This window comes from Lethenteron reissneri, chromosome 30 (assembly GCF_015708825.2).
Source record: "Lethenteron reissneri isolate LAM-NWPU_2019-01 chromosome 30, ASM1570882v1, whole genome shotgun sequence".
NCBI lineage: Eukaryota > Metazoa > Chordata > Hyperoartia > Petromyzontiformes > Petromyzontidae > Lethenteron > Lethenteron reissneri.
In genome coordinates this window covers 2,295,874-2,320,569 of record NC_083808.1, presented here as the reverse complement: position 1 = coordinate 2,320,569, position 24,696 = coordinate 2,295,874, and the positions used below count along the sequence as shown (strand labels likewise).

General features: G+C 47.0%; 1 protein-coding gene across 1 annotated transcript; it reads left to right on the top strand.

Annotated features, from left to right (window-relative positions):
- Positions 1 to 401: 401 nt before the first annotated feature.
- Positions 402 to 22,835, top strand: LOC133349390 (WD repeat domain phosphoinositide-interacting protein 4-like). Its single transcript, XM_061562777.1, has 11 exons — positions 402 to 742; positions 6,684 to 6,758; positions 7,063 to 7,167; positions 7,902 to 8,007; positions 8,999 to 9,093; positions 9,683 to 9,762; positions 10,974 to 11,096; positions 12,726 to 12,811; positions 14,250 to 14,351; positions 15,306 to 15,451; positions 16,222 to 22,835. The coding sequence occupies exons 1-11, from the start codon at positions 697 to 699 to the stop codon at positions 16,329 to 16,331; spliced, it is 1,074 nt and encodes a 357-aa protein (XP_061418761.1). The 5' UTR covers positions 402 to 696; the 3' UTR covers positions 16,332 to 22,835.
- Positions 22,836 to 24,696: the final 1,861 nt, after the last annotated feature.

Below are 24,696 nucleotides of genomic sequence, written 5' to 3'. Positions count from 1 at the left end.
GGGGGGAAGGGGAGGCGGGGTGGGGGGGAAGGGAGGCGGGGTGGGGGGGGAAGGGGAGGCGGGGTGGGGGGGGAAGGGAGGCGGGGTGGGGGGGAAGGGGAGGCGGAGTGGGGGGGAAGAGGAGGAGGGGTGGGGGGAAGAGGAGGAGGGGTGGGGGGGGAAGAGGAGGAGGGGTGGGGGGAAGGGGTGGGGGGGGAAGAGGAGGAGGGGTGGGGGGGAAGAGGAGGAGGGGTGGGGGGGAAGAGGAGGAGGGGTGGGGGGGAAGAGGATGAGGGGTGAGGGGGAAGAGGAGGAGGGGTGGGGGGGAAGAGGATGAGGGGTGGGGGGGAAGAGGATGCGGGGTGGGGGGGAAGAGGAGGAGGGGTGGGGGGAAGAGGAGGGGCCTCTGCAAGTCTCGCGAGAGCACGGCCGGCGCGCCGCCTCTCGGTGTTGTTGTTGTGGTGGTGGCGGTGCGAGAGGAGGCGGCGGCAGCAGCGAAGCCCACGCGGGTCCGAGGCCATGGCGCCCGGGCACCGCTACCCGCACAGTAGCCGCGACCACTACGACTTCGTCTTCAGCAGCAGCAGCAACAACAACGACGACTACTGCCAGGAGACGAAGACAAAGGAGGAGAAGTTGAAGAGTGATATTAATAAGGAGGAGCAGGAGGAGCAGTAACGTCGTGACGGCGGCAGGCCCAGCTGGCGCGCTCTGACCATGCAGCAGCGTGCCGTGAACAGCCTGCGCTTCAACCAGGAGCAGAGTGAGCTGGGGGGCCGTGAGGGGGGGGCCGTGAGGGGGGGGCCGTGAGGGGGGGGGGCGTGAGGGAGGGAGGCGTGAAGGGGGGAGCCGTGAGTGGGGGGGGGGCGCCGTGAGGGAGGGGGGGGGCCGTGAGGGAGGGGGGGGCGCCGTGAGGGGGGGTCGTGAGGGGGGGGCATCGTGAGGGGGGGGGGGCATCGTGAGGGGGGAGGGGGCGTCGTGAGGGGGGCGTCGTGAGGGGGGGGCCGTGAGGGGGGGGCGCCGTGAGGGAGGGGGGGCCGTGAGGGGGGAGGGGGGGCCGTGAGGGGGGAGGGGGGGTCGTGAGGGGGGGGGCGACGTGAGGGGGGCGCCATAAAGGGGGGGGGGGGCGAGAGGGGGGGGGGGCATCTGTGGAGGGCACGAGTCGTGTGAGTGAACGGTGCCCGTGGCTTGGGGGCAATCGGAACAAAGCGGACGCGGGGCAGGATGTGTGAGCCAGAGCCGTGGAGTGTGAGGAGGAGGAGGGGGACAAATGTGAGGGACGTGATGGCTTTTCCTGGGAATCGGAGGGAGTTTGTGAGAGCGTGAAGCGAATGGCAAAGAAACGGGGCACTTGGCAGACGAGAGAGGGCCTTGTGGTGAGAGGGCACGGCCAAATACGAGGGTATGGCCCGGAGGCAGGAGGAGTGCAAGGACCTCTGATCGGACATAAGAGGGGCCATGGTTAGAGCCTGTAGCAGCGTGACTGCTTGGGTGAGGGCAGCTCTGTGGGGAAATTCCAGGTTGAGTTCAGTGCCGGAATGGGGGGCACGGGCCAGGAGTTGGGGGGGGGGGCGAAGGGAATCGAGGAGCCATGTAGGGGCTGGCTCCCTCTCCCCTGCCCCTGGGCTCTGAGGGCAAGGATGGAGCTTGGGGCAGGGTCCCCGTGGAGTCCGTGGTGGGCCAGCCCCGTGTCTGCGTGACCGACTGAAGCCTCTGTCTATTCTGTCTCACCTGCCTTGTCTGACAAGTCTTCATCGCTGTGCGACTTGAATAACTGTGTCTTACCAGGGCCGACGACAAACTCACCCCGACATCAGCTCCAATCTTGGCAGATCTCAGAAGCTAAGCAGGGCTGAGCCTGGGGTGGGATGCTTGGGTCATCGACCACAGCAGTGCAGCCGAATCTATTGTTTCTACTCTGTTTAACACGCAGTAGCTTTCGCGACAAATATCATCCATAATAGAGGTTGTTTATGGTTAGATCGCGTCGATGTATAAATGTGTCGTTCGTTAAAACCTGCCAACACCCGGCACAGACAACTAGTAAGGGTTGTCACGTAAACAGAACGTGGCAATTCGTCACTAGTACAGCACTAGTGTGTAGTGTATAGTGTAGTATACTAGTACAGCACTAGTGTAGTGTATAGTGTAGTATACTAGTACAGCACTAGTGTATAGTGTGGTATACTAGTACAGCACTAGTGTGTAGTGTATAGTGTAGTATACTAGTACAGCACTAGTGTAGTGTATAGTGTAGTATACTAGTACAGCACTAGTGTAGTGTATAGTGTAGTATACTAGTACAGCACTAGTGTAGTGTATAGTGTAGTATACTAGTACAGCACTAGTGTGTAGTGTATAGTGTAGTATACTAGTACAGCACTAGTGTAGTGTATAGTGTAGTATACTAGTACAACACTAGTGTATAGTGTAGTATACTAGTACAGCACTAGTGTATAGTGTAGTATACTAGTACAGCACTAGTGTATAGTGTAGTATACTAGTACAGCACTAGTGTGTAGTGTATAGTGTAGTATACTAGTACAACACTAGTGTAGTGTATAGTGTAGTATACTAGTACAGCACTAGTGTATAGTGTAGTATACTAGTACAGCACTAGTGTATAGTGTAGTATACTAGTACAGCACTAGTGTGTAGTGTACAGTGTAGTATACTAGTACAACACTAGTGTAGTGTATAGTGTAGTATACTAGTACAGCACTAGTGTGTCGTGTATAGTGTAGTATACTAGTACAGCACTAGTGTGTCGTGTATAGTGTAGTATACTAGTACAGCACTAGTGTGTCGTGTATAGTGTAGTATACTAGTACAGCACTAGTGTGTCGTGTATAGTGTAGTATACTAGTACATCACTAGTGTAGTGTATAGTGTAGTATACTAGTACAGCACTAGTGTATAGTGTAGTATACTAGTACAGCACTAGTGTATAGTGTAGTATACTAGTACAGCACTAGTGTGTAGTGTATAGTGTAGTATACTAGTACAGCACTAGTGTGTAGTGTATAGTGTAGTATACTAGTACAGCACTAGTGTAGTGTATATTGTAGTATACTAGTACAGCACTAGTGTAGTGTATAGTGTAGTATACTAGTACAGCACTAGTGTGTAGTGTATAGTGTAGTATACTAGTACAGCACTAGTGTGTAGTGTATAGTGTAGTATACTAGTACAGCACTAGTGTATAGTGTAGTATACTAGTACAGCACTAGTGTATAGTGTAGTATACTTGTACAGCACTAGTGTGTAGTGTATAGTGTAGTATACTAGTACAGCACCGGTGTGTTGGAGAGCCAAGCCACAACATTTACAATCTGAGTACGACGTTTCGCCAGGAATTACAACCAGCTTCATCAGGAACAGCCTGGTGGCGGGTTTTAACGACACATTTATATATTTACGCGATCTAACCCCAATACAACCTCTATTGTGTTTCTACACCACTTGTGTATCAATGTCCTCACGTCTATGCTGCCCGAGGCCAGGCTACATTGACCAGCGTAGTGAAGTATGGGCAAAATAAACCCTCACGACCTGAATGGCCGGGTAGGCGGCCTTCACCCATCAGTGGATTGGACAGAGAGGGGCCATGGGTGCTCTGTGTGTGTGTGCGGAGTGTGTGCCGTGTGTGTGTGTGGTGTGTGCCGTGTGTGTGTGTGGTGTGTGCCGTGTGTGTGTGGGTGTGTGCCGTGTGTGTGTGGGGTGTGTGTGGTGTGTGTGTGGTGTGTGCGGTGTGTGGTGTGTGTGTGTATGGGTGTGTGTGGTGTGTGTGTGCGCGGTGGTTTGTGTGCGCTGTGTGTGTGTGCCGTGTGTGTGTCACACACACACACATCCAGACACACACACACCGCACACACACTGTGTGTGCGGTGTGTGTGTGTCAGCCGTTATCGCCATCTGCCGATAACAAGGCTGCCCTACTCTTCATAAATTATGGCTGCTTAGGGCTGATTCACCCAGCCGGTTGACTGGCCTGGCCTGCTGTCTTGTTTGCGTGCCTTTCTGAATGTCTGCTTTGAAGTAGAACCGCTGGCGATTGCAACAAGAGGCAATTCTCAAGACATCCGATATCTGATACCATCTACCGCTCGTCCACTTAACGCGCGCTATTGTTACTAATGGCCACGTACAGTAGTCGTAGTAGTAATGCGTTCAGGGCAGTCTGTGGTGTGTGTTATATTTTTTATCACAATGTCCGACTTTGTTGTTCTCCCTCGGGCTTTTGCTGTGAATGGGAGGCATGTGCGCTCGTGTGTGACGACGCGCTCTGTGTTGACGCCGATGTTTTCGTGCCCATGAAGAATCGCAAGCGCGACACGATGTTTACGTGTGACGTTGTTAACACAGCCGTATTCGTGGCCCATGCTCTATTGCGATAGATACAAAGGACAAGGGTTCACGTTTGTCCAACACCAGAAAATTCACAGCTGTCATCCCAACCCTACCACCAGCAGACACGACAGATGTCACCTGTATTATGGATGATATTGGTCGCGAAAGTTTCCGTGTTAACCGAGGGATGTCGCATTGATGTTTCTGTGTCCGCGGTCTATATCAGTTTTGGTAAGCAGTACGGTAATATCATATTGTCAGGTCACTTCGCATCCTTTCAAGCCATTGACTCGCCTTGATGTGCAGCACTCATGTTGTGAAAGTGCCACGTGTTCTATTTAATTCCACGGGTGTAAGGTCTACGTTCGTAATACATACGCAGCAGTTTTCTTGCAATTTGTTCAGTGAACTTTTAATTAAGGGTTACATTCAATAGCCATGGCTGTCTTCCATACATTACTTCGTCATGGATTTGAACGAAACATTGGAATTCAGTTGGGGGGGGGGCGACTTCTGCTTTCTCCAGCTTGTAACGGAGCGTTTCAATATGAAACAACAGCTTATCAACAAGTGGGCTAACGCAGTGGTTAGCGCACTGCTCTGTGATCCCAGCTGCTTGAGGCTGTCAATGGAAAGTGTTAATCTGAACAAGTTCTGGGATCTCCATTCACCAACTCGCACTGATCAAAACAACTCCCGTGACTGACAGGGCGTGGGGAGGCCCTCATCCAGCGGTGGATTGTCAAAGGGCCTTCTTATTATTCGTTATAATTTAACTTTATTTTATTCATAATTCTGTATTAAATGTATTTTTGAAGAGCAACCTGTTAAAGACCGTTTCAGAAGAGTCACGTTTCACAACACGAGTTTGGGTAGTGGATAAAGTTTCCTGCGCTATTTGTGGACTTATTACCACACGCGAAATGGCAGCAAAATGGTCTTAATAAGCAGCCCACATGGACATTAGTCTAATCTTTTTTCAAGTTGCACCCGTAGAGGCATTCACATTTAACAAACAAAATCCAGGTCCCAACACACTCATGCCCTTTCTTTTGTCAGTCATATCTAAGGAGCTAAGTTAACTGCTGTGTAGATTTAACATGTAGGCTTTCGCGACCAGTATTATTCATAATAAAGGTTGTTGGGTTAGATCGCGTCATTTATAAATGTGTCGCAACCCTCCACCACCCGACACGGCCAATCAGTAAAAAATGTGTCACGTTGACAAAATACAAATATTTTACTACTTTAGCGCACTGGTGTATTAAAGAGTACATCTTCAAAATCTACAAGTTATCCGATTACCGAGGTTCGCAACAGAAGGTGTATATCAGATCAATTGCTTATGCGGTAAGTGTTATATTGGACAGACGGGCCGTAGCATCAGTGTAAGACTAAATGAACACCTAAGGAACATTACATTCTCCAAAACACAGCTGTCAGCAGTGGCAGAGCATGCTTGCCAACAAGGACATTCAATTCATTTTGATAACGTTGAAGTGTTATGCAGATCTAATTATTACTGGCCAAGGTTAGAGAATCAATTGAAATTGAGAAAAATTCAAATAATTTTAATCGCTGTGATAGCTTTAGACTCAGCGCAGCCTGGAAGCGTATTAAGTAATACACAACACACATTTCAATTCCTTACAGGTGAGTCACATGCTAAGTGGCTGATTACTGATCTATTACATAATTGCATCACCCCCATCTCTGCCTCTGATCTCGAATCCTGATGGGGTTCAACAATGATGATGTCCTGCTGCTTTATTTAAGACCGGAAGTAGGTGGATGGCTTCACTATTCTGGCACATCGCCCAAAGATGCTGGATGTAATTTCCAGCGAAACGTCGTACTACTCAAATTGTAAATGTTGTGGGATCCATTCTTCAACACACTGGTGCGCTAAAGTAGTGAAATATTTGTCATTAGTCAATGTGACACATTTTTTACTAATTGGCCATGTTGGGTGGTGGAGGGTTGTGACACATTTATAAATAACGCGATCTCGCCCAAAAACCTTTATTATGAATACTGTGTAGATGTTTGCGGTTGTGCTTTACAGCTTTGTGATGTGTTTCCGGGTTGTACCGTGCGCTGTTTGGCATGATACCTTTGCTCTACGTGCCGAGGGCTTCTTCAGGCACCCAAGCAGCCCTCAAAAACTGGAGCAAAACATCGGATATCACGCCGAAACAACATTTGGTACAACCCAACTGTGCCACACCGCTCTCACTCGTGGCCCATTGTCACAGCGATAGCAAGCCGACCCTTGGTCCTGTGCCATCTGCGACTTGTTAACAGATGCTTGTCTGAACACAAACGCATTTTCTTTTATATGCTGTCACTTCCAGGCTGTTTCTGCTGTGCCATGGAGAGTGGCTTGAGGATTTACAACGTGGAGCCTCTCATGGAGAAGGCTCACCTAGGTAAGGGAAGGTTTCCCCATCCCCTCACCTGACATTCAAATGTTCTCAGGTGCAGCGTTAATACAGGTAGGAACAACAGTTCCACACTGCCCACCAGGGATTATTTGTCTGGCTGTCTCGTGCATAGTCATGCCCTCGATTTGTATTTCATAGAGCGCTTCGGGCGGGCTCAGCACCATGTGACGCGACGCCCCACGCAGCTTGCACCGCGCGACACGGATCGCACGAATGCGCTATCCAACCAAGTTCCTACCTGCCCACTCCAAAGGAACGTGTTGTTTCCACCCCCCCCTCCTCTTTGCAGATGTCGATCAGGTGGGCAGTGTTGGGAGAGTGGAGATGCTGCATCGCTCCAACCTTCTCGCCTTGGTTGGTGGAGGCTCCTCGCCCAAATTTGCTGACAACTCTGGTAACAATCACTTTATTTGTTCTGGTATTTAGCCTTAGAATTCTATATTGGTAACAATTTGCATGCAGCTGAGTTGTGTATAGCCAATGGAAGGGTTCTTTAGCGGCCTCGTGGGCCACACTTGGCCTACGAACAGTTAGTCTGCTGACCTTTGGTCCACAGAGAGATATGGATCGTCACGAGATATGAAAAGATAACGATTTGCGATAAACGAGACCACAGTCAGCGAGTACGATGCAAGAAACAAGAGACTTCCAAGATAAGAGCACGATAGTGAAGGGAGAGGTGTGAGAGCTGGAGACAACGTGTGTACATACGTTTGACATCGTGGTGCCATGGCCCACTGAAAATATAGTTTAAAAACCCCAGGCTATTTGACAGAGCTTCCACGTGTTTTAAGTTATATGTTGCTTAATGGAACATATGTAAGTAAAGTCATTATGCTCAATGTATAAAATAGCTAATACATTATTTCACAAGTAAAGTGTTGTAGTATTTTTTTTTAATCAGAGCATTAATGTGACATTACACTCGTCACCAACATTGGCTTCGTTATTTTCTTTAAAACGGTCAGAACAGTGATGTATTACTGTGCGCTGGTGGAATGACTGATATACATTCACTGCCTCGGGCTAAGCTTGTATGGTAAACAGAACGGTCGCTATTATTGCTGCTGAAGCACAAGGAGGAGTGGGAGCTCTGGGTGCATGTCCATTGTCACGGTGCGCTCGCAGTTCTTGTGTGGGACGACGCGCGCGAGGGCCGGGACGCCCGGGATAAGTTGGTGTTGGACTTCACGTTCACGAGCGCCGTGCTGGCCGTCCGTATGCGCCACGACAAGTGGGTTACGCACCGGACACTCCTGCAGAAAAAGTACCGCCCCGCCCCCTGCCATCATCTACTTGACCTTTTGCGGAGCCATTTGCCCTTTTGTCCTGGAATTTGCCTTTGTTGTTTGGCCAATGTATGCTGCTACAGTGTTACATAAACGCTACGTGCAAAATGTTACTCAATACCGGCGGCGTGGCTGTCGAGTCGAGTGCATGCGGTACAACTGCTCCAGGGTCCACAGGCCTGAGGTGGCTAGGTGCCAATCTATGAAGGGGGGGGAGTAATTGGACACAGGGATCCCCATTAAATTTCTTACACGAGGGTCCATGCCAACCAAGCTAAGCTCCTGCTCAATAACCTCCTTAATGTCAATCCAGGCGTGACGCTAAACATTTTGATTTCACGAGTATGTTGTCAGTGGCGCAGGTGAAACAATCGTCAAAGGATGAAACACATCGTCAACATTCAACCGGTCTAGAGTGTAAATGGATTGTAATTGTACTGTTCTCATGTTGATAGGTTCTGTTTTAGCGAGTCAGGCTTTGCCAATGGCTACTTGAATGAACCCTGAGAAATGTGTCCTTTATAAAAAAAAAAATTTTATAACCCAGTACATGGGACCTCGCAGCATTATGATTGAGCATATTGACAGGTGAGGTCTGTAGGCGACAGTAGATGTTCTTTGACAGTTGAGGGCTGCCTCAGATGACCCATAATACATTCTGTTTGACTGTGCAGTTCATCCTCTGTGTTACTCATGGACACTGCCTTTTGAATTATATATGCCCTCTTGTCGATGTAGAGTCGCACTTGTAAATTGAAATATTGTAATATTTTGATGTTGCTGTTTAAATTAGTTTTACATCGTAATAAAATCAAATGGCATTGTATCAGATTATAGAAATACAATCCTTTTTAGGTTGTCAAGGCAGGATTTGCTCATTGCAGAGTGATCTATGTTCATGAACCATCATGAGGCATCAATGTCTCTTTCATTCAGGATCATTGTGGTTTTGCGGTACCGCATCTACGTCTTCACCTTCCCAGACAACCCACAAAAAATCTTTGAGTTCGACACACGAGACAATCCAGACGGTAAGAACGCAGGTCCCACTGGGGCCTATACTTCATAACACTGCTTTTTCTTACTGGTCACATGTTTCATTATTTTTCTTTGACTCAGGAAAGTATTTTTTTCTTTGACTAATGTGCTTCATTTAACTACTAGATTATAATTGATAATCTAGGAGTTAATAGTAATCTTTCGCAGAAAATAAAATTTGGCTTAACATTTTGCTGTTGTAACATATAATTGTTATTTTATATAAATATATTTTTCATTACAACATTAAATGAACAATACTGTCATTGGCGCGTGAACCGTGTTGCATAATTTTTTAATTGAGGTATCATACAAGTTCTATTACTATGTCCAAATTTTAGCTGGGCAATGCTAAACAAAACAACGTGGATAGAAAAGATAACTATAGGAAAGAGTCCAGCAGGCTATCATTATTATTGGAGTCCCTTTCCAACTCCACAAGATCGTGTAAATAAGAGGGGCTGTCAAGGCGTGGGCTTGAAGATCGATTCGGGTGAGGGGATGAGGCGATGGATGGGGACCAAATCTCCTAACGGTTGAGAAATCGCCTCACGTCATACCTCCTGTTGTCTTTATCTGCAGGTCTGTGCGAACTGTGCCCCAGCTTGGAAAAGCCCTTGCTCGTGTTTCCAGGTCACAAGTGTGGGAGCCTCCAGCTGGTGGTGAGGCCCTTCACTACATAGGGGACTTTGTGTAGCTACCTCCTCCAAAAGTGGGAAATCAAGGAGTCACCGAATTGTGATTGTGCGGAAGTGCAATCCATCACTCCCATCATTGTTACGTATAGTATGGGTCTCTATGAGTATGCGAGTCTCAACGTGTTTATTTTGTCTCTGTGAGGATAAGCCACCTAATTGTGACTACAGACTGCACGTGCAATCCATCTCTCATGGCACAAATCATTGCCGAATGCACACTTTTTCAGGAGTCACAAATGTAATATTTGTTATGCATCATCACAAATGAAATCTGTTTGAGAACATCCAGTTATAAGCTCATTCGGTTACTTTTCCAATGCCACACGAAAGAAAGATGGAAACAAGCAGAGATACATTTCTAGCACTGCCTCTGTCTATCTTCTTGGTTCTTTCGGTGACTTTACCGAAAGAACCAAGAAGATGAATCCCTGCAGTCACGAAAGCTTTAAATTGCCTCTGTCTAATTATTACTCTCATTCTCTTGGCAATCAGGCGTGTGTATTTTTATTTTAAACCAGGATATCCTTGCCATGACTCATCCTATCTTAGTAATGACTCGTGTCCTCCTCACAGTTTGCCGTGATTTGTTTGTTTATTTCCTGTTTGGTAGCCCGTGTCAAAAGCACCCAGCATGTACCCTATCTTGTCAAATCTCGGAAGCTTGGCAGTGTTGAGCCTGCATAGTGCTTGGATGGGCGATCGCCATGCATAACAGGTTGCTGTGGGACTACAATATCAGCAGGGGGCAGTGGCGGTAAACCCATTGTTGTACTGAACCTCCAATGGTCCAATGTCTATGTTGCTTCCCTTTACCAACCCTCACTGACCAACGTCGTGAAGTATGGTCACATAACCCTCAGTGTGGTCAGGACCGAATACAGCTGTGGCTTGAAGAGCTGCACACATATACTCAGCCTCTCTGTTCAGCTGTAGGCAATCATATCTATAATCATATCTTCATCCTGTGTCTCCACTTACAAAAATATATTTCTAGTCATCGCCCTGTTGTTTTTAACACACCAGTATTATCCAGCAGCGTTTGTGTGTGCAGATGCATAACGTAGGTCTGTTCATAAACGTTCTCACAACGCAATACTCCACGATGAAGCACGGTGAGTGCGTATACCATCTCGCCGCATGGTGATGCCCTCTGGTTTTGTCACTCGGCACGCTAGGACCTATCCAACACGAAGCCTGGCACGTCATCGGCGCCCTTCACCATTAACGCTCATCAGGGCGAGATCGCCTGCATCGCCCTCAACCAGCCAGGCAGCCTCGTGGCCTCTGCCTCCAAGAAGGTGAGGCCTCTCCCTCCATCGTCACGGCCGATCTCCAAACAACAATTTCAGTTAATTGCACTGATTGTTGAATCAGAATAACCCTGTCTTGACTGCACCCCACACCATGTGTACAGCACTGGGTATATCCACACACACTGTGTATTTACATACCCACGCATAACCTTACGTTAAATACGATAAACGATGAACACTGCATGAAAAACTTTAGTTTTGCCACTTTCGGCTAGTGTGAGATTGTATTTTGACCCCCATAGAATCCTGACCCCAAGGTCAAAATACCAAGTAAATTAAACACGTGACCTACTCCCCAGTGGCGGTTTAACCCCTGAGCGCGAGTGTTGGTCATGCTTTTTGTCTCGCAGCTGACATTGTTGGGAGTTTATTCATCTTGTGCTTTAATATATCAGTCTTGACAAAAGGCAATTTGAACAAGGTTATAAGCAACCTTGGGCAGATGCCCTGTAGTATATTCATCTCGGGGTAGTAAGGAAAGGGGCGCGAATACAAAGTCTACAAAGTCGAATACTATCTTGCACTGGTGTGGCTGGGCTCGGGCATGCGTCGGCAGCTGCAGGCACATGCTTGTCGGCGTGTCTACGGCTGTTGCAACACACGATAATTGTTTTAATGCCAGACAAGCACGCCAAAAGTAATTTAAGTAATTGCTTGCATAGTCGATTTGTTAACATACTTCGGCACACTGGGACAGTGCCGGTTGATGAAGAGGGGGGGGGGGCGGCACAGGACTGGTTCAAGCATCACTCGCTGTTGGTGTTAGTTGTGGCCAGGAATTCAACTCGGGTCACCGGGTTCATAGCGACGTGAGGTAGCTAACCTGTGGGCGTTTGTGAACTTAATTAAATTTGTATTTTTCAGAAATTATTAATTTGCTTTCAAGAACATAGTAACCTTTAGGGCTGTGTTTGTGTGCGAGCATGTGTGTGCATGTCTGTTTTGCGGAGCGGTAGTGTAGGAGTTGGCGTGCTGTGCTACGAACCCGGCGACCCGGGTTCGATTCCCACTCATGGCCAACACCAGTGACAATTATCTGAACCTGTCCTGGGCCTCCCGTAGTTCGGCTCGGCCTCAATGTAGTACTTATTGCAGTGTGAAAACATTGCCACGAGGGAGATGACAAAGGCGGCCGGGCGTGGTGCTAATTAGCACGGTTGGCTACGTATGGTGCGAAAGTAGTTCAACTTACAATACCCCCTTGTGTGCCGTGCCGGCCTTCATCGGTGCCCACGAGCAGCACTTTCTCCAAAAGTTTGTTATAGAATTTGTTGTTTGTATGTCTGTGGGGAGCTGTAGTGTAGTGGTTGGCACACTGCTGCTAGTGACCAAAGGTTGTTGCCCGTTCATATCCAACATCAGTGACGTTTATCTGATGGTGCTGGGCCTCGCCGAGGTTGATCGAGCCTCAATTGAGTGTCTGGTGCGATGTGTAAACGCTACGACTGGGGAGACGGAGGCAGCCGGGCGTGGTGCTCGCGACAACACCCTCTCGTGTTCCTTCATAGGTGCTGCTCTTTAACAGTGCCGCTTGCTCGTACAGCCTGTTGAGGCTATAACGGGGGATTTTTGTCTCATAATGTGTACACATGTGTGCGTTCATGCTCTTGGCAGGGGACTCTGATTCGCCTGTTTGACACTCAGAGCAAGGTGAAGCTCGTGGAGTTGAGGCGCGGTGCTGACCCAGCCACGCTCTACTGGTAGGTGGTATCCCGTGTGGCGCTTGTCTCGTGCTGGGCTGCCATCCCCCGTGGTACAGACCTGGCGTCAATTAACGATTGTAATTGTGTGATTCGTAATTAGTGGCAATCGCAATTTCATAGTACTTATAAATTCAGCTAACAATGCCGCTGCTGTAGCTGTAAAAAGAATTGACCCCAAGTCTTCTGCAACGCGCTGTCTGTAGTTGGATCCAATATAAGCGTATACGATAAAGTGAGATGTATTTAAAGTACTTCCTAATACAAGTAGGAATGCAACGACTAATGATTTTTACTGTTAAACCAAATGCTTTATGGTTTTTAAGCTGAACACTTTTTAAGAATAGTTTTCAACAAATAAATTGGCAAGCTTCTGTCTCAATGTCTTTATCTCCCTGTCATTGGCTTCCGCTGTCAATGAGTTTATGTGTTTGTGTTGCTCTCTGTCACTTTGTCTCTCGGTGTCTCTCTGTCCCTGTCTCCCTATGCCTGTCTGGTTGTCTCTCTCTGTAGATCTATTTTATCCCATCTTGGTGTCTGTCTTGCCTCTCGCTATCCCTGTGTCTTGCTCCCCCTTCCTGCTTTGCCGTCTCTCTCTTCTCGTGATGGGGTTGTTGTTCTTACCGCAGCTCCCTTCCCCCTCCCATGCTCACTTCGGTATCGGTGATCACGTGACTATAGCGGCCCGCAGTGCTCAAAACAACTGCTGTATTCAGTTTCATATTTTCCCCCTCCGATGCCATCAGATACATATGACCAAATTCAAAGGCGAAGTGAATGTGCAGTGTACTGGTAATAACTTTTATTATGTAGCCATTATATACTTTTCATAACAAAAATAATAAATACATTTGTAGTCATATTTATGAGTGTTACACATAGACTGTCATTGTAATCATGTTGTGTCGTGCATTAAAAGTAACAATGTACATTACGTAAAGTACTTCTGTATAGTATAGTGTTTACAGTCATTTGGCTAGGTTGATGCTGTGCCAATTTTTGAGTCTTATCAAAACCAAATCATAATTGACATGAGAATAATAATAACAACCAATTATTGCTGGAGTGCTTTTACAATGAAAGGAAAAATGGCAGACAGGTTCAGAATCATCATCAGAATCTTTATTTATCCTGGAGGAATCTTATGAGCTATGAAGTTATTTTCCCACAGATATCCTATTGGGTTGAGCGCACTCGTAGAGAGATGCTCCATTGCGAATGAATAAATAAATAAAGTTGTGCCTTGATTTTTTTCTTAATATTCCTTTTCTTTGGCCTGTGACCATGCAGATAACATTTCAAAATTGTCTGCAGTGTTGTCATTGTAGTTGGCTAGGTTTTTTTTCATGAAACTAGAGAACACGTACATTACCTCGCGCAGCGCAAGCGATGCTGCGGTGCGTTATGTTTTTTTTCTTTTCCCCTGTTCCTTTTGTAGCATCAACTTCAGCCACGATTCGTCCTTCCTGTGCGTGTCGAGCGACAAGGGCACGGTGCACGTGTTTGCTCTCAAAGACACGCACCTCAATCGCACCTCCACGTGAGTCCTTGCGTTCAAACCTTTCCGAACCCTCTTGTAAATTACGAGACTGCACAGATAAAAAATAAAATAAAAACTTGTATGCATGCAAAAGCAGCGATGGGCACGATCTTGACCATAGGATCGGTCATCTCATCATGTCTTGCTTGTCTCGTGATATGATCGTGCTCGATGTATATCACCGTTGCACAGCTTTGTGTGAGACCACCAACTCAAAAACGTGAAAATTATCACTGTATTATTTTATATAGCGACAGGACAAGGAGACCACTATATACTGATTTCATCTTTGTTAGGAATCGTCAATACAGTAAAGCCGTCAGTACCTACTGCTGCCTTGTGTCTCAGGGGCTTAATGTGGACAAGTGATCTCTGATCACTATGGAAACAATTTTAACACTGCCTAACGGTGACATTATTGTGTCTCGCTTTGTGAACACCATGTAATGATCTCAAGCATGCAGCCATCTCAGGAGGGTGGTTGCCGAGTTGGCAAGTGTTCTGTAGTGGCACGGCAGTAGTTGCACCCGCCCGTAATCCAGCACTACGGTGGTGAGGGTCGGTGGATCACACAAATGTTGTGAAACTCCGTTTCTGTGGGTGTCGAGGTGCCATGCCCTGGCTTGCCAGGAGAATGCGGTACAGCAAATACAGACTCCCCGGTTACATTTATATGGGATAAAGTGTTGCCCCCTCACACATTTGTTTTCTCCAGGTGCTCCGGTTTATTCCCACATGTGATGAACACTCATTATTCGGTCGATAACACTTGCATATCTATAGGATTGCAGAGCTTGACAGAATGTTTGACACCAGCTCACTAACTGGCTGCATGTCCCACTTGTCTGTGGTTCCTCACGCCTCTGAGTCGAGTTGGAATTTGTATAATCATTTTTTATAACCGCACCACAGCCGTGCTGTAGCTACACTGGAATGTTGTACTGTGCACCACAGTCTGGCACGAGTGGGCAAGGTGGGGCCGGTCATCGGGCAGTATGTGGACTCCCAGTGGAGCCTCGCTTCCTTCACGGTGCCGGCCGAGTGCTCCTGCGTGTGCGCGTTCGGACGCAATGCGGCCAAGAGCACCAACTCGGTGATCGGTGAGCTCCGTTATAATCCACACACACACACGCGCTTAGCCTCGATAACTGTGTTCTGTACCTATCGATGTTCCAGTTGGAGCGAGCTCTATGATTTAATCATGGTTTATAATTGTATTGTTAGCTTACTTATGACGATAGAATAATTGCTATCAGCAGGCCATCGTTAGTGCAATGAATCTAAACTTTGACAACAACCGCTATCCATAGCTGTTGTACATGCACAGCTATCTGTTAGTCTACTGCAGGAAGAGGGCTTCCCCATGCCTCTGGTTTGTGGGGTTTATTTGACCAAACTTCACCACACTGAGAATTTCAGATTTGTGAAAGTGAGGAGCATTTACATTAACAGCACAGCAATAGATGATGCTGCACTGCCTTCTGCTGTCTATGAGCGTGGATAGTGTTTTGATGGGTGACCACCATGCATAATAGTGTTGTGGGCTGTTGCAAGGCGGGGGGCTATGTCAGCTTATCGTGAGGATATAATCATTGCAATCGAGTCACTATAATTGGAGTGCTGAATCATAGCTTTGTCAACAACATCTGTCCAAAGATATTACGTAACCCGAGTGTGTATTTCACCAACGGCCGTCACCTGTTAAGATTCATCTACAAACTTCAAAATTATTCGAGGCACAAGGTTGAAAACTGTAAATAGCATTAGCATCTTGTGTTGCGAGGTTGCAGGCAGTTCTTTGTCGCATCAACGTTTGTTTCTAGTTTGCGACGTGCGTTGTGCCTTTCTCCTGCCACCCCACCACCCCCAGCTGCGTGTGTGGATGGCACGTTCCACAAGTACATGTTCACGCCGGAAGGGAGCTGCAATCGCGAAGCCTTTGACATCTACCTGGACATCGGGGACGACGATGACTTCTGAGCGTTCGGCCACCGCCGTGTCTACGAGGCCCGACTCGGCTGGGTGGGGATCGCGAGGGGCACCGGTGCCTATGCCACCAGCATCGGCCTCCCTTCTCAACGCTCCACCGCTATCATTGGGAGCTGTGTGGGGCTTGGCCAAAAATATATCTGCAACAAGAACCTTCGTCTCAGAAAATAAGATTGTCCACTGAGCTTCGGTAAAAAAATAATTTTCAAGTAGTTTTTTCTTGAGTCGAAACTAAAACATAGTCTTCCATTGAATGGTGTATTGCTCAGAGAAAGGTCTTGTTAAGTTATTAATACAGTGGATTTAATGATGCCTGGTGGTAGGTGTTTGAGAAAAGGAGGTGTAGTTGTCATTTCCATTGAGAGCCTCATTTGTCAACATGTCAGGGGAGGAACATTCACTCTTCTGCGCATAATCTGAAGCTGGTCGTGATTAGCTCGACGCATCAATAGCTGTAATATTTAGAGAAATAGCACAGTTGTGGTCTTAAATAGTTTTCTAGTTTAAAATGTCTGGAGAGTTTTAAGGGTCCGGCTTGTGTTTCATGTAGTAATATTCTGAAGATGGTCACGATTTCTTTCAACATGTAGCCTCTTGAAATCTTTATCATTTCTGTCGAGATTTACTGTTTGCATCTTTTTAAACTTAAAATTGACTAGAGCATGTGAAGTCTTGTTCACGGAGGACGTTTTAAGCCGCTCCAAAGTCTGCACCGCTGATATATTCAGGCAATATATCACTTTCTTTAATTGCCTTACGCAACAATCATTTCCAGTGCGATCAAAACTTTCATTCAGTTTCACAATGATATTTTGCATATTTTAAGGTGATAAATCATGCTAACAATGCACTACTTGTAGTCAGAACGTGCTTGAGAGCTGGGGTGAGTTGGACAGCGAAAGGGGAAGGGAGGAGAGGGTAGGCAGTCGATGAGAATTGACTGTATGAAACATTATTTTATAAGTTCATCAACGGGCTCATATGCCGGTGCAGCTCGTATAAGCTCCATTAATATCTATGCCTGACCTTGGACCTTTGAAGTTCCTGAGACCGATTCACTTTTATCTCCTCACCCGAAGAGAGGACTAGCAACGGCAGCACGATACTTGATGGCGCAGAGGTTAAAACGATCGTCGCAAGACACCGACTGCTCTCGGGCCTTTGTGGCCAGTACTCTTCCCCAGCTCATGTTGCGGTGGCCTGTTTTACACGATGTACCGTGTGGCATAGCTGAAGGACTACTGGCTGCACCGCGCCGCAGCGTCCCACGTGTTTCGCCTCACCGACGTCGTGACTTGATCCAGTACTCGCTGGCAACAATTCTGCAGCACTCTGCGGTTGCAACTGCTCGTGGAGAGATGGATTACTCGCCACTCGCGAGCCCGGTCCCGAGAGGGGGGGGGGTATCGCTTTTAGTGGCGTGGGTTGCCTGCTGCCACTTTCAGTGAAGGCCGGAGCTGTTGTCGCGTTTTATGCTTTTGCACACCGTGTGACGACGCCATTGCTAAATGTTTACAGCTGTAATGCGCGCCGACGTGACCTCCAGCGCGACTGGTGTTGACCTTGCGTTTGTACATTTCGGGCACTATGGTGACACGGCAGTGATGCTAACAAATACTACACGCTCAGTATTTTACATGTTTTTTTTTATATTAACACGTTTTACAGTAGCAGTACTGTACCGATAATATCAGTTTGAAAAGAAACGATTATTTTAAACGTGTAGGTAATGTGCAATGCTGACCTCTGTTTTGTAAGCTCACCGTGTTTAACCATGCCACGTTATTGCTAATGCCAATTGTGGGTGGTGGTCAGATGTATGCTTATCACGGTTTTTTTTTTATATTGCCTCACTACGTCTGCTTCGTTATGCGGATAACACCATTGCGTAAATCGTGTCTTCGTATAAATCATGCCGATACACTGTACGTGCTGATGTGGCGGATATTTCACGTGGCAACATCCAGGTAATGGCAGTGAAGTTACGAGCTGCATTCTCTATCTGCCTATTCTCTCAAGCGAGAAGCTGCTGTCGGAGGAAAGGCGACAGCTTCTTTTCCGACCACGACAACGGTTGAATCTGGGTTCCTTGTGTGACGGCGTAATCTATCGCAGCCGCATACACCTTTTGTGGTTGTCTTTTCTTTAAGCTTTTGGTTTTGTCTAAAACTGTCATCCCTGCTTGCACCCGAGCCCAGTCCTCGTGTCTCTCCGATGTGTTCTCACGTTGTACCGTGTGTCATTTGGCACGTGGTTCAACCCGAAAGCACATCGAAGCGATGGACAGCACAACCTCGAAAACAGTCTTTGCAGTGGTAGCACTCGCATTTTTTTGGTTTATATCCAGCGTGGTGAGCAAGTAGCAGTCTTTATAATTCCCTGTCTCATGCAGAAACAAGCTTGGATAATTAATTTTCTCAACAGCTTGATAATGTTTGCCATGCTACAGGTGGTGTACTTGTACGATCCACTTCTGGTTACGCATGGAGCCTAGCGACAGCTTGGCTTAATCGACCGATAATAACGATGGCATTACAAATTGGCACGCATTGCAAACTGTTCCGCTTGACAGCGTTGTTAGAATGAGTGTTCTATTGATGCTGCACAATTGCATAATTATTCTGGTATACTGTATGGGATTTAATGGGTTATTTATATGGTAGCTATACAAAGCAGTATTGTATGAGTTCAAAGTCGGTGTAATATCTTGATATTTTGCATGTTACAGAACATTCGTTTCAGTTTCATTTACAAGAATAACAGTGGCATAGCGAGGGTTGCGTTTGGCTCCTGGTGCAAGGAATTAATTGGGGCCCTCTTTTCAATATCGCCGCCTCTCCGTAGCTGGTGCCTCGCCCCCCCCCCCCCCCGGCCTTTGGATCCCGGTGAAGTTGCATCTCCTGCACCCTCCACAGCTGCTGTGCCACTGCGACCCGATTAAATATAGCTCAAACCTTTGGGTAGTCTTTTGAGCCCCTACAAAATTGCATTGAGGTGCACAGTTCATGATAATTAATAATTGTAATTTGCCTCTATTGGTTAATGTTTGCGTTCAGATAAAAAAGGCAGTGTGGTGAACAATCTGATTTTATATGATTTAATTCCCTGACGAAAGTATGTTAAAATGCAACTCGTCAAAATACAAAGCTGCCATTTCCGTTAGCCATTTGGAAAGAGTTCTAAATCTGCTGAACAGAGATGAGTTCCAAGGACTGGGGCCTCGAAACCAGTGTGCGTGTGCTTTGTGTGCGCTCTGTTTTTATATGCTAACGGCACGGATTATTCTGAAGCTTCACAGAAGTGCAAGACTCGACTTCACAGTTGTAGATGAAACGTATGCAGCAGCTGCACACATCTGTGGTGCATGCAGCGGCGGTGTGTAATAATCGTGTTGACTTCACGCTGCTCATGTTTACGTTTCCACGCTGAGTTAGTTTTTTTTATATTATACGTTTTTGAGTGAGTCATACTGACTGATGGAGAGTTGCTTTGTCGGACGTCAAAGCAATTTTGCACTCGAGTTCCCGGCATCTGTGCATAAATTCCGTGGGACAGCTCTCCATGCAAAAGGTGCTTATTTAGAATGGGAAGAAAGAAACTGGCGCAACCTTGTGTGTAAACGGCGAGCGGTGTTGCGAACTGATGTGTGAACAGAGTGCCGGGTTCGTTCGAGTCCTATGGTGGTGTGATTTGCCGATGACCCAATCGCCGGGAATGTGTCCAATTTCGTCAGATCTCGGAAGTTTCGCAGGGTTAAGCCTATTACCCTGTATAATGCTTGGGTGGGTGACCGCCATGCACAGATTGTCATAGGGCTTGTGAGGCTTTGTGGTGAACAGCAGAGGGCAGTGCAGGACAGCAAAATCTATCGCCCTTCGATGCGCCCCACCTTAAACCCACAAAGACCAGCAATGATGGAGTATGGTCGAATAACTCTGCAAGGCGCGCACAGGAGTGGGGGAGACCCTCCTCTCGCAGTGGATTGACAAGAAGGGGCTGTCCTCGTACCCGGCGCTGTGATGATGCGGTGGCGTTCAACGCATCGCCAGCGGTTCATCTCGACGCACTGCGCCGTCTCGAGTTTGTGCAGGATTCGTGAACATTGCACCTTCGGAGGGCTTCTCGCAAGCGACATTTCAAAGTCGCATACTGTAATACAAGAACGTGTATGGTCAGCATGAGCATTGGAGTGCGTATTTATCTTCCTCCGTTGTCAATGTTTGTTGTGTCTACAACAGCCACTGCCCGAAAACCGTTCATAAAGACTTGCAGCTAAGAACTGGACGATTATTAAAGTAGTCGATTTCTCTTCACCAGTTATCGGTGCGATTACTCTAATAATCAGATTACACGAGAATATCTTTTTGGTTCTTTTGGTAAAGTCACGTAGAAGGGAAATAATAAAATAATAAAAATAAAACAATAAAATACAATTCTCACGTCGGAAAGACCTGTTCTTCACCTGAGGACGGATGCTTGCGTTGTGGCCGAAACGTCGTGAGAATGGTATTTTATTATATTTTATTTTTATTCTTTTATTATTTCCCTTCTACATGACTTTACCGAAAGAACCAAGAAGATTAATCCCTGCAGTCACGAAAGCTTTAAATCGAAATACACGAGAATAGTTGTGGAGGGGGAAAACACGTTCCGCCTCACATTCCCACGTGTGCCGCTGGACGGGAGGTGGTGGTGGGGGGGTCGGGGCTTGGTGACACAATTGGCATCAGCCACGTCGCGCTGGCCGTGGCTTGTCAGGGGTTTCCCGGCTTCGGGGAGGCAGGGTGTAGGGACGGCTGTCATTTTTAAAGCCGACTGAGTAATCGAACACAAGTGGCTACTTTAAAAAGAAAAAGTTAATGAATCGACTTTATCCTCCCAGCTCCACATGCAACGTACAACTCTCCAGGTGTATGATACTGTATATAGCATAGTGTAGTTTAGACATTCGAAGGCTGGTCAAAACGATTTGAGAATAAAACATTTAGGTGTTGCACAGACTTCATTTTTAACGAAGGAATAACCAAACATCAATGCAAATGTTGATTACTTTCCAGGGTGTTTCAAAAAGATGGACCCAATTTCAAAGCAGTATATTTAACGATGGCAACATGTTACAATTACACACAAAGTTACAAACGGTTTAATGAGTTATCAAGTTTTACTAACCATTTTATAAATGCTCTGTGTGCCCTCCACCTGCTGTACGGACAACATCGAGACGATAGTTGAATTCGTCCCAAACGCGTCTCACGTTTTCCTCTGAGGTGCGTGGTCGCCCTGTGCTCTTCCCCTTACATCAACAGCCTGTTTCCTCAAATTGTCGGTACCAACGACGAACGCTCTTTAACATTGGCGGATCAATGCCAAAACGCCGTTGAAACGCACGCTGCACCGCAATTACGGATTCGGTATTACTGAACGGCAAAACGCAAAACGCCCATTGTGTTGTGGGGTCACCGTCTTGCGAATGACTGAGGCTAGGGGCTGTTTGTGCACTGGGAGAGGCATCTCTCGGTCATCATTTGAAACTCTATGCCCCGCCCTTTCAAGTGGTAAGAGTTTTATTCATGGGCGGTTCGTGGTTGCAGATATATAGCGATTTCAAATCGGGTCCATCACTTTGAAACACCCTGTATATAACGAGAATAAGCCTATCATTACATCATTGTATTTTTTTTGTCTTGTCAAACCTTATTGACAGCACCCTAGTCCACATGTGCAGCACTGTGTACGCGTATCCACGTGTTGTGTGTATGTATACCCACAGAAACATACATATTAAACAATAAACGGTACACACTGTGCCTTTTTGAATTTAAGTTTTGCAGGTTCAGGCTGGTGTGGGATAGTATTTGACCTCCGTAAACGTCTGACCCGTGGATCAGAGTACAAGACATTGAACTGCATCTCAACTAGTTCAAACTCCCCAGGAAGTGTTCGTCATTTGTCTTGTAAAACCTGTAATTATTTTGGGCGTCAATTCATCTTGTACCTTTAAAGCTGTATAGACACAATCTTATTTGAACAAGGCTCTCATAAACCTTGGGTCGACACCCTAACCGCTATCATAGTAATTTTTGGTTGGGACGCAAATTATTTGTGTACTACTATACAGTATAGTGATCTGACCCCAGGGGGTAATTTTTACACAAGGGAACATCTTAATATTTAATCTGTACATTGGTGTTCAAATAATTAAATAGTATTCTCATCCTGGGCTCCACATGATATGAATTTGGGTCAAAAGTCTCGCACCGGCAGTGCGGGGTTAGTTGTCGGTTCTGTGCCGCAACACGCTTTCATCTCCAGGTTACGACTGGAAACGGAGCCGGGAATCGAACTTGGCGCCTCCGGGCCTGCAGCCGTCCTGTGCGCGTATCCATTTGGTTTAATGTATGCCTCGTGTTACGGGAACGTCCGGTTGATGTGCATTTCACAGTACTTATGCAGGTCGTGCATGTGTCTTGCCCATGAATAAATGTGCATACCCTGTGTGCGGTGTCGTGGCAGTGGCGCCCTTGTAAACACATTCCTGCGGAGGGAGCTGATAGGAACGTCGGGTTGCTCGGCCAATGGCCAGGGTCAACGGCGGCGTGGTGTATTCCGCAAATATGGCCGACTGAGGGCGGGCACAAGCCGGCATGAGTAGGTTAAACGTTGAGTTTTATAAGGGCACCACGGGATGACCAGCCCCTCCCCACCCAGCCCCACCCCTCCCACCCAGCCCCTCCCTGCACGACGGACGGACGGACACAATAATCCCGTGGGCTGGTGTAATCAGGAGGTTCCTACCAGTATCATCTACAACTGGGTTCATCTGTTTCGGGCGGTACACGATCCTGGTGTGTGCTGACGGACAATGTGATGTGATATCACTATTGTTGCGTATGGCGAATCTATAAATGCCAATGTCGAGCTCTGCGAGCTTCGGGAGAGTTCGTGTGGAGGAGGAGGAGGCGCAGACGACAGTGGGTTTACTATTTGTTGGTCCGTCGTGTGTGTTGCATGGCCACAATTGCACGATGACTTGTCTTTAATGTCACTGATTTGTGTATCGTTACGTGCGGGGACACAAACAAACGCCACCAGTTAAAGAACCTTACTCTACATAATCAGCCTAGCAAAGGCGTCGGGTGCAATAAACAATTCCTCGCAGAAAAAAAATCAAACTCTCACCAAGCTAAATATAAACCACAAATATAATGTCATGTTGAGAAAGTGCTGGTGGAGTGATTGGCCCACCGCGCTCTGAATCCGGATACCAAACAAGTATAACCCGTAAAAACAAAGTTTTTCACTATAAATCCTTTATATGCGTGGCGGCTAGAGTCCTCTCGTCCTCTGGCTTGAGATGGCTGCCACCTATGGGTCAGATGATTGCATTGCACCATTAAGCAATTGGTAATTAAATATAATATTTTTGTCCTCAAAAGTGTAAAATTTTGTAAAAACATTTTCACGAACATTAATTGTCACGCACAACGAGTCTGTGTGGAAAATGTCAGCTCGATTGGATCACGGGGAGTGGGTTAAAAAACGACCGAAAGATTTGCACGGTCGTAAGCAAGCAAGCGAACTTAATATAAAGGATTTTTAAAAAATGAATTTCCAGTAACGGCTCACATCAGTGGCTTTCTGCGCCCCGAATCCCACCAACGTGCACTCATCATCGTGGTGAAGTATGGTCAACAGACCCCGATGATTGATACCGTATTGGAGGCCTCCATCTCGCGCTATGGGACCGTCCATAAATGACGTCACGCGCCTGGGGGGGGTGGGTTGAGAAATGTGACGTCACATCAAAATGCGCAACTTTAAATAAATATAGAATTGTTATAACAACACTAATTGTTATAACAACACTCCTACAACATCCGAGTGCAGCGCCACATTGAATACGCGATTAAAGCGATTTGAAGCAAGTTTCATTTTCAAAATGAAAATGTGGGTTTGGAGAGGGGGAGGGGCAGAGCTTTGTGACGTCATATTTGAGGGGGGGTCCAAAATCGCGTGACGTCATTTATGGACGGTCCCTACATTGACAAATGGAACACGTTACGTCGATGAAAATATTTCCCCCAGTCGCAGAGATCGGCGACCGAGCTGAGGCCATTATCGTTACGGTGGTGACACGGCCCAGCAGAGGTTCACAATTCGATATCCAGCGGTCGCCACGATTATTGGTACGGCGGGTGTCAATAACCATAATGCTACACACGGTGGACGTTAAAGACCCACTGATGTCATTCGCAAGGCTTGGTCATTGTGTGCCGGCGATGGGAGCCCAAATTCGGAAATTTCTCAATTTAGATTATACACACATCGGAAGACTAACCAGGGCATTTAGTTTAAA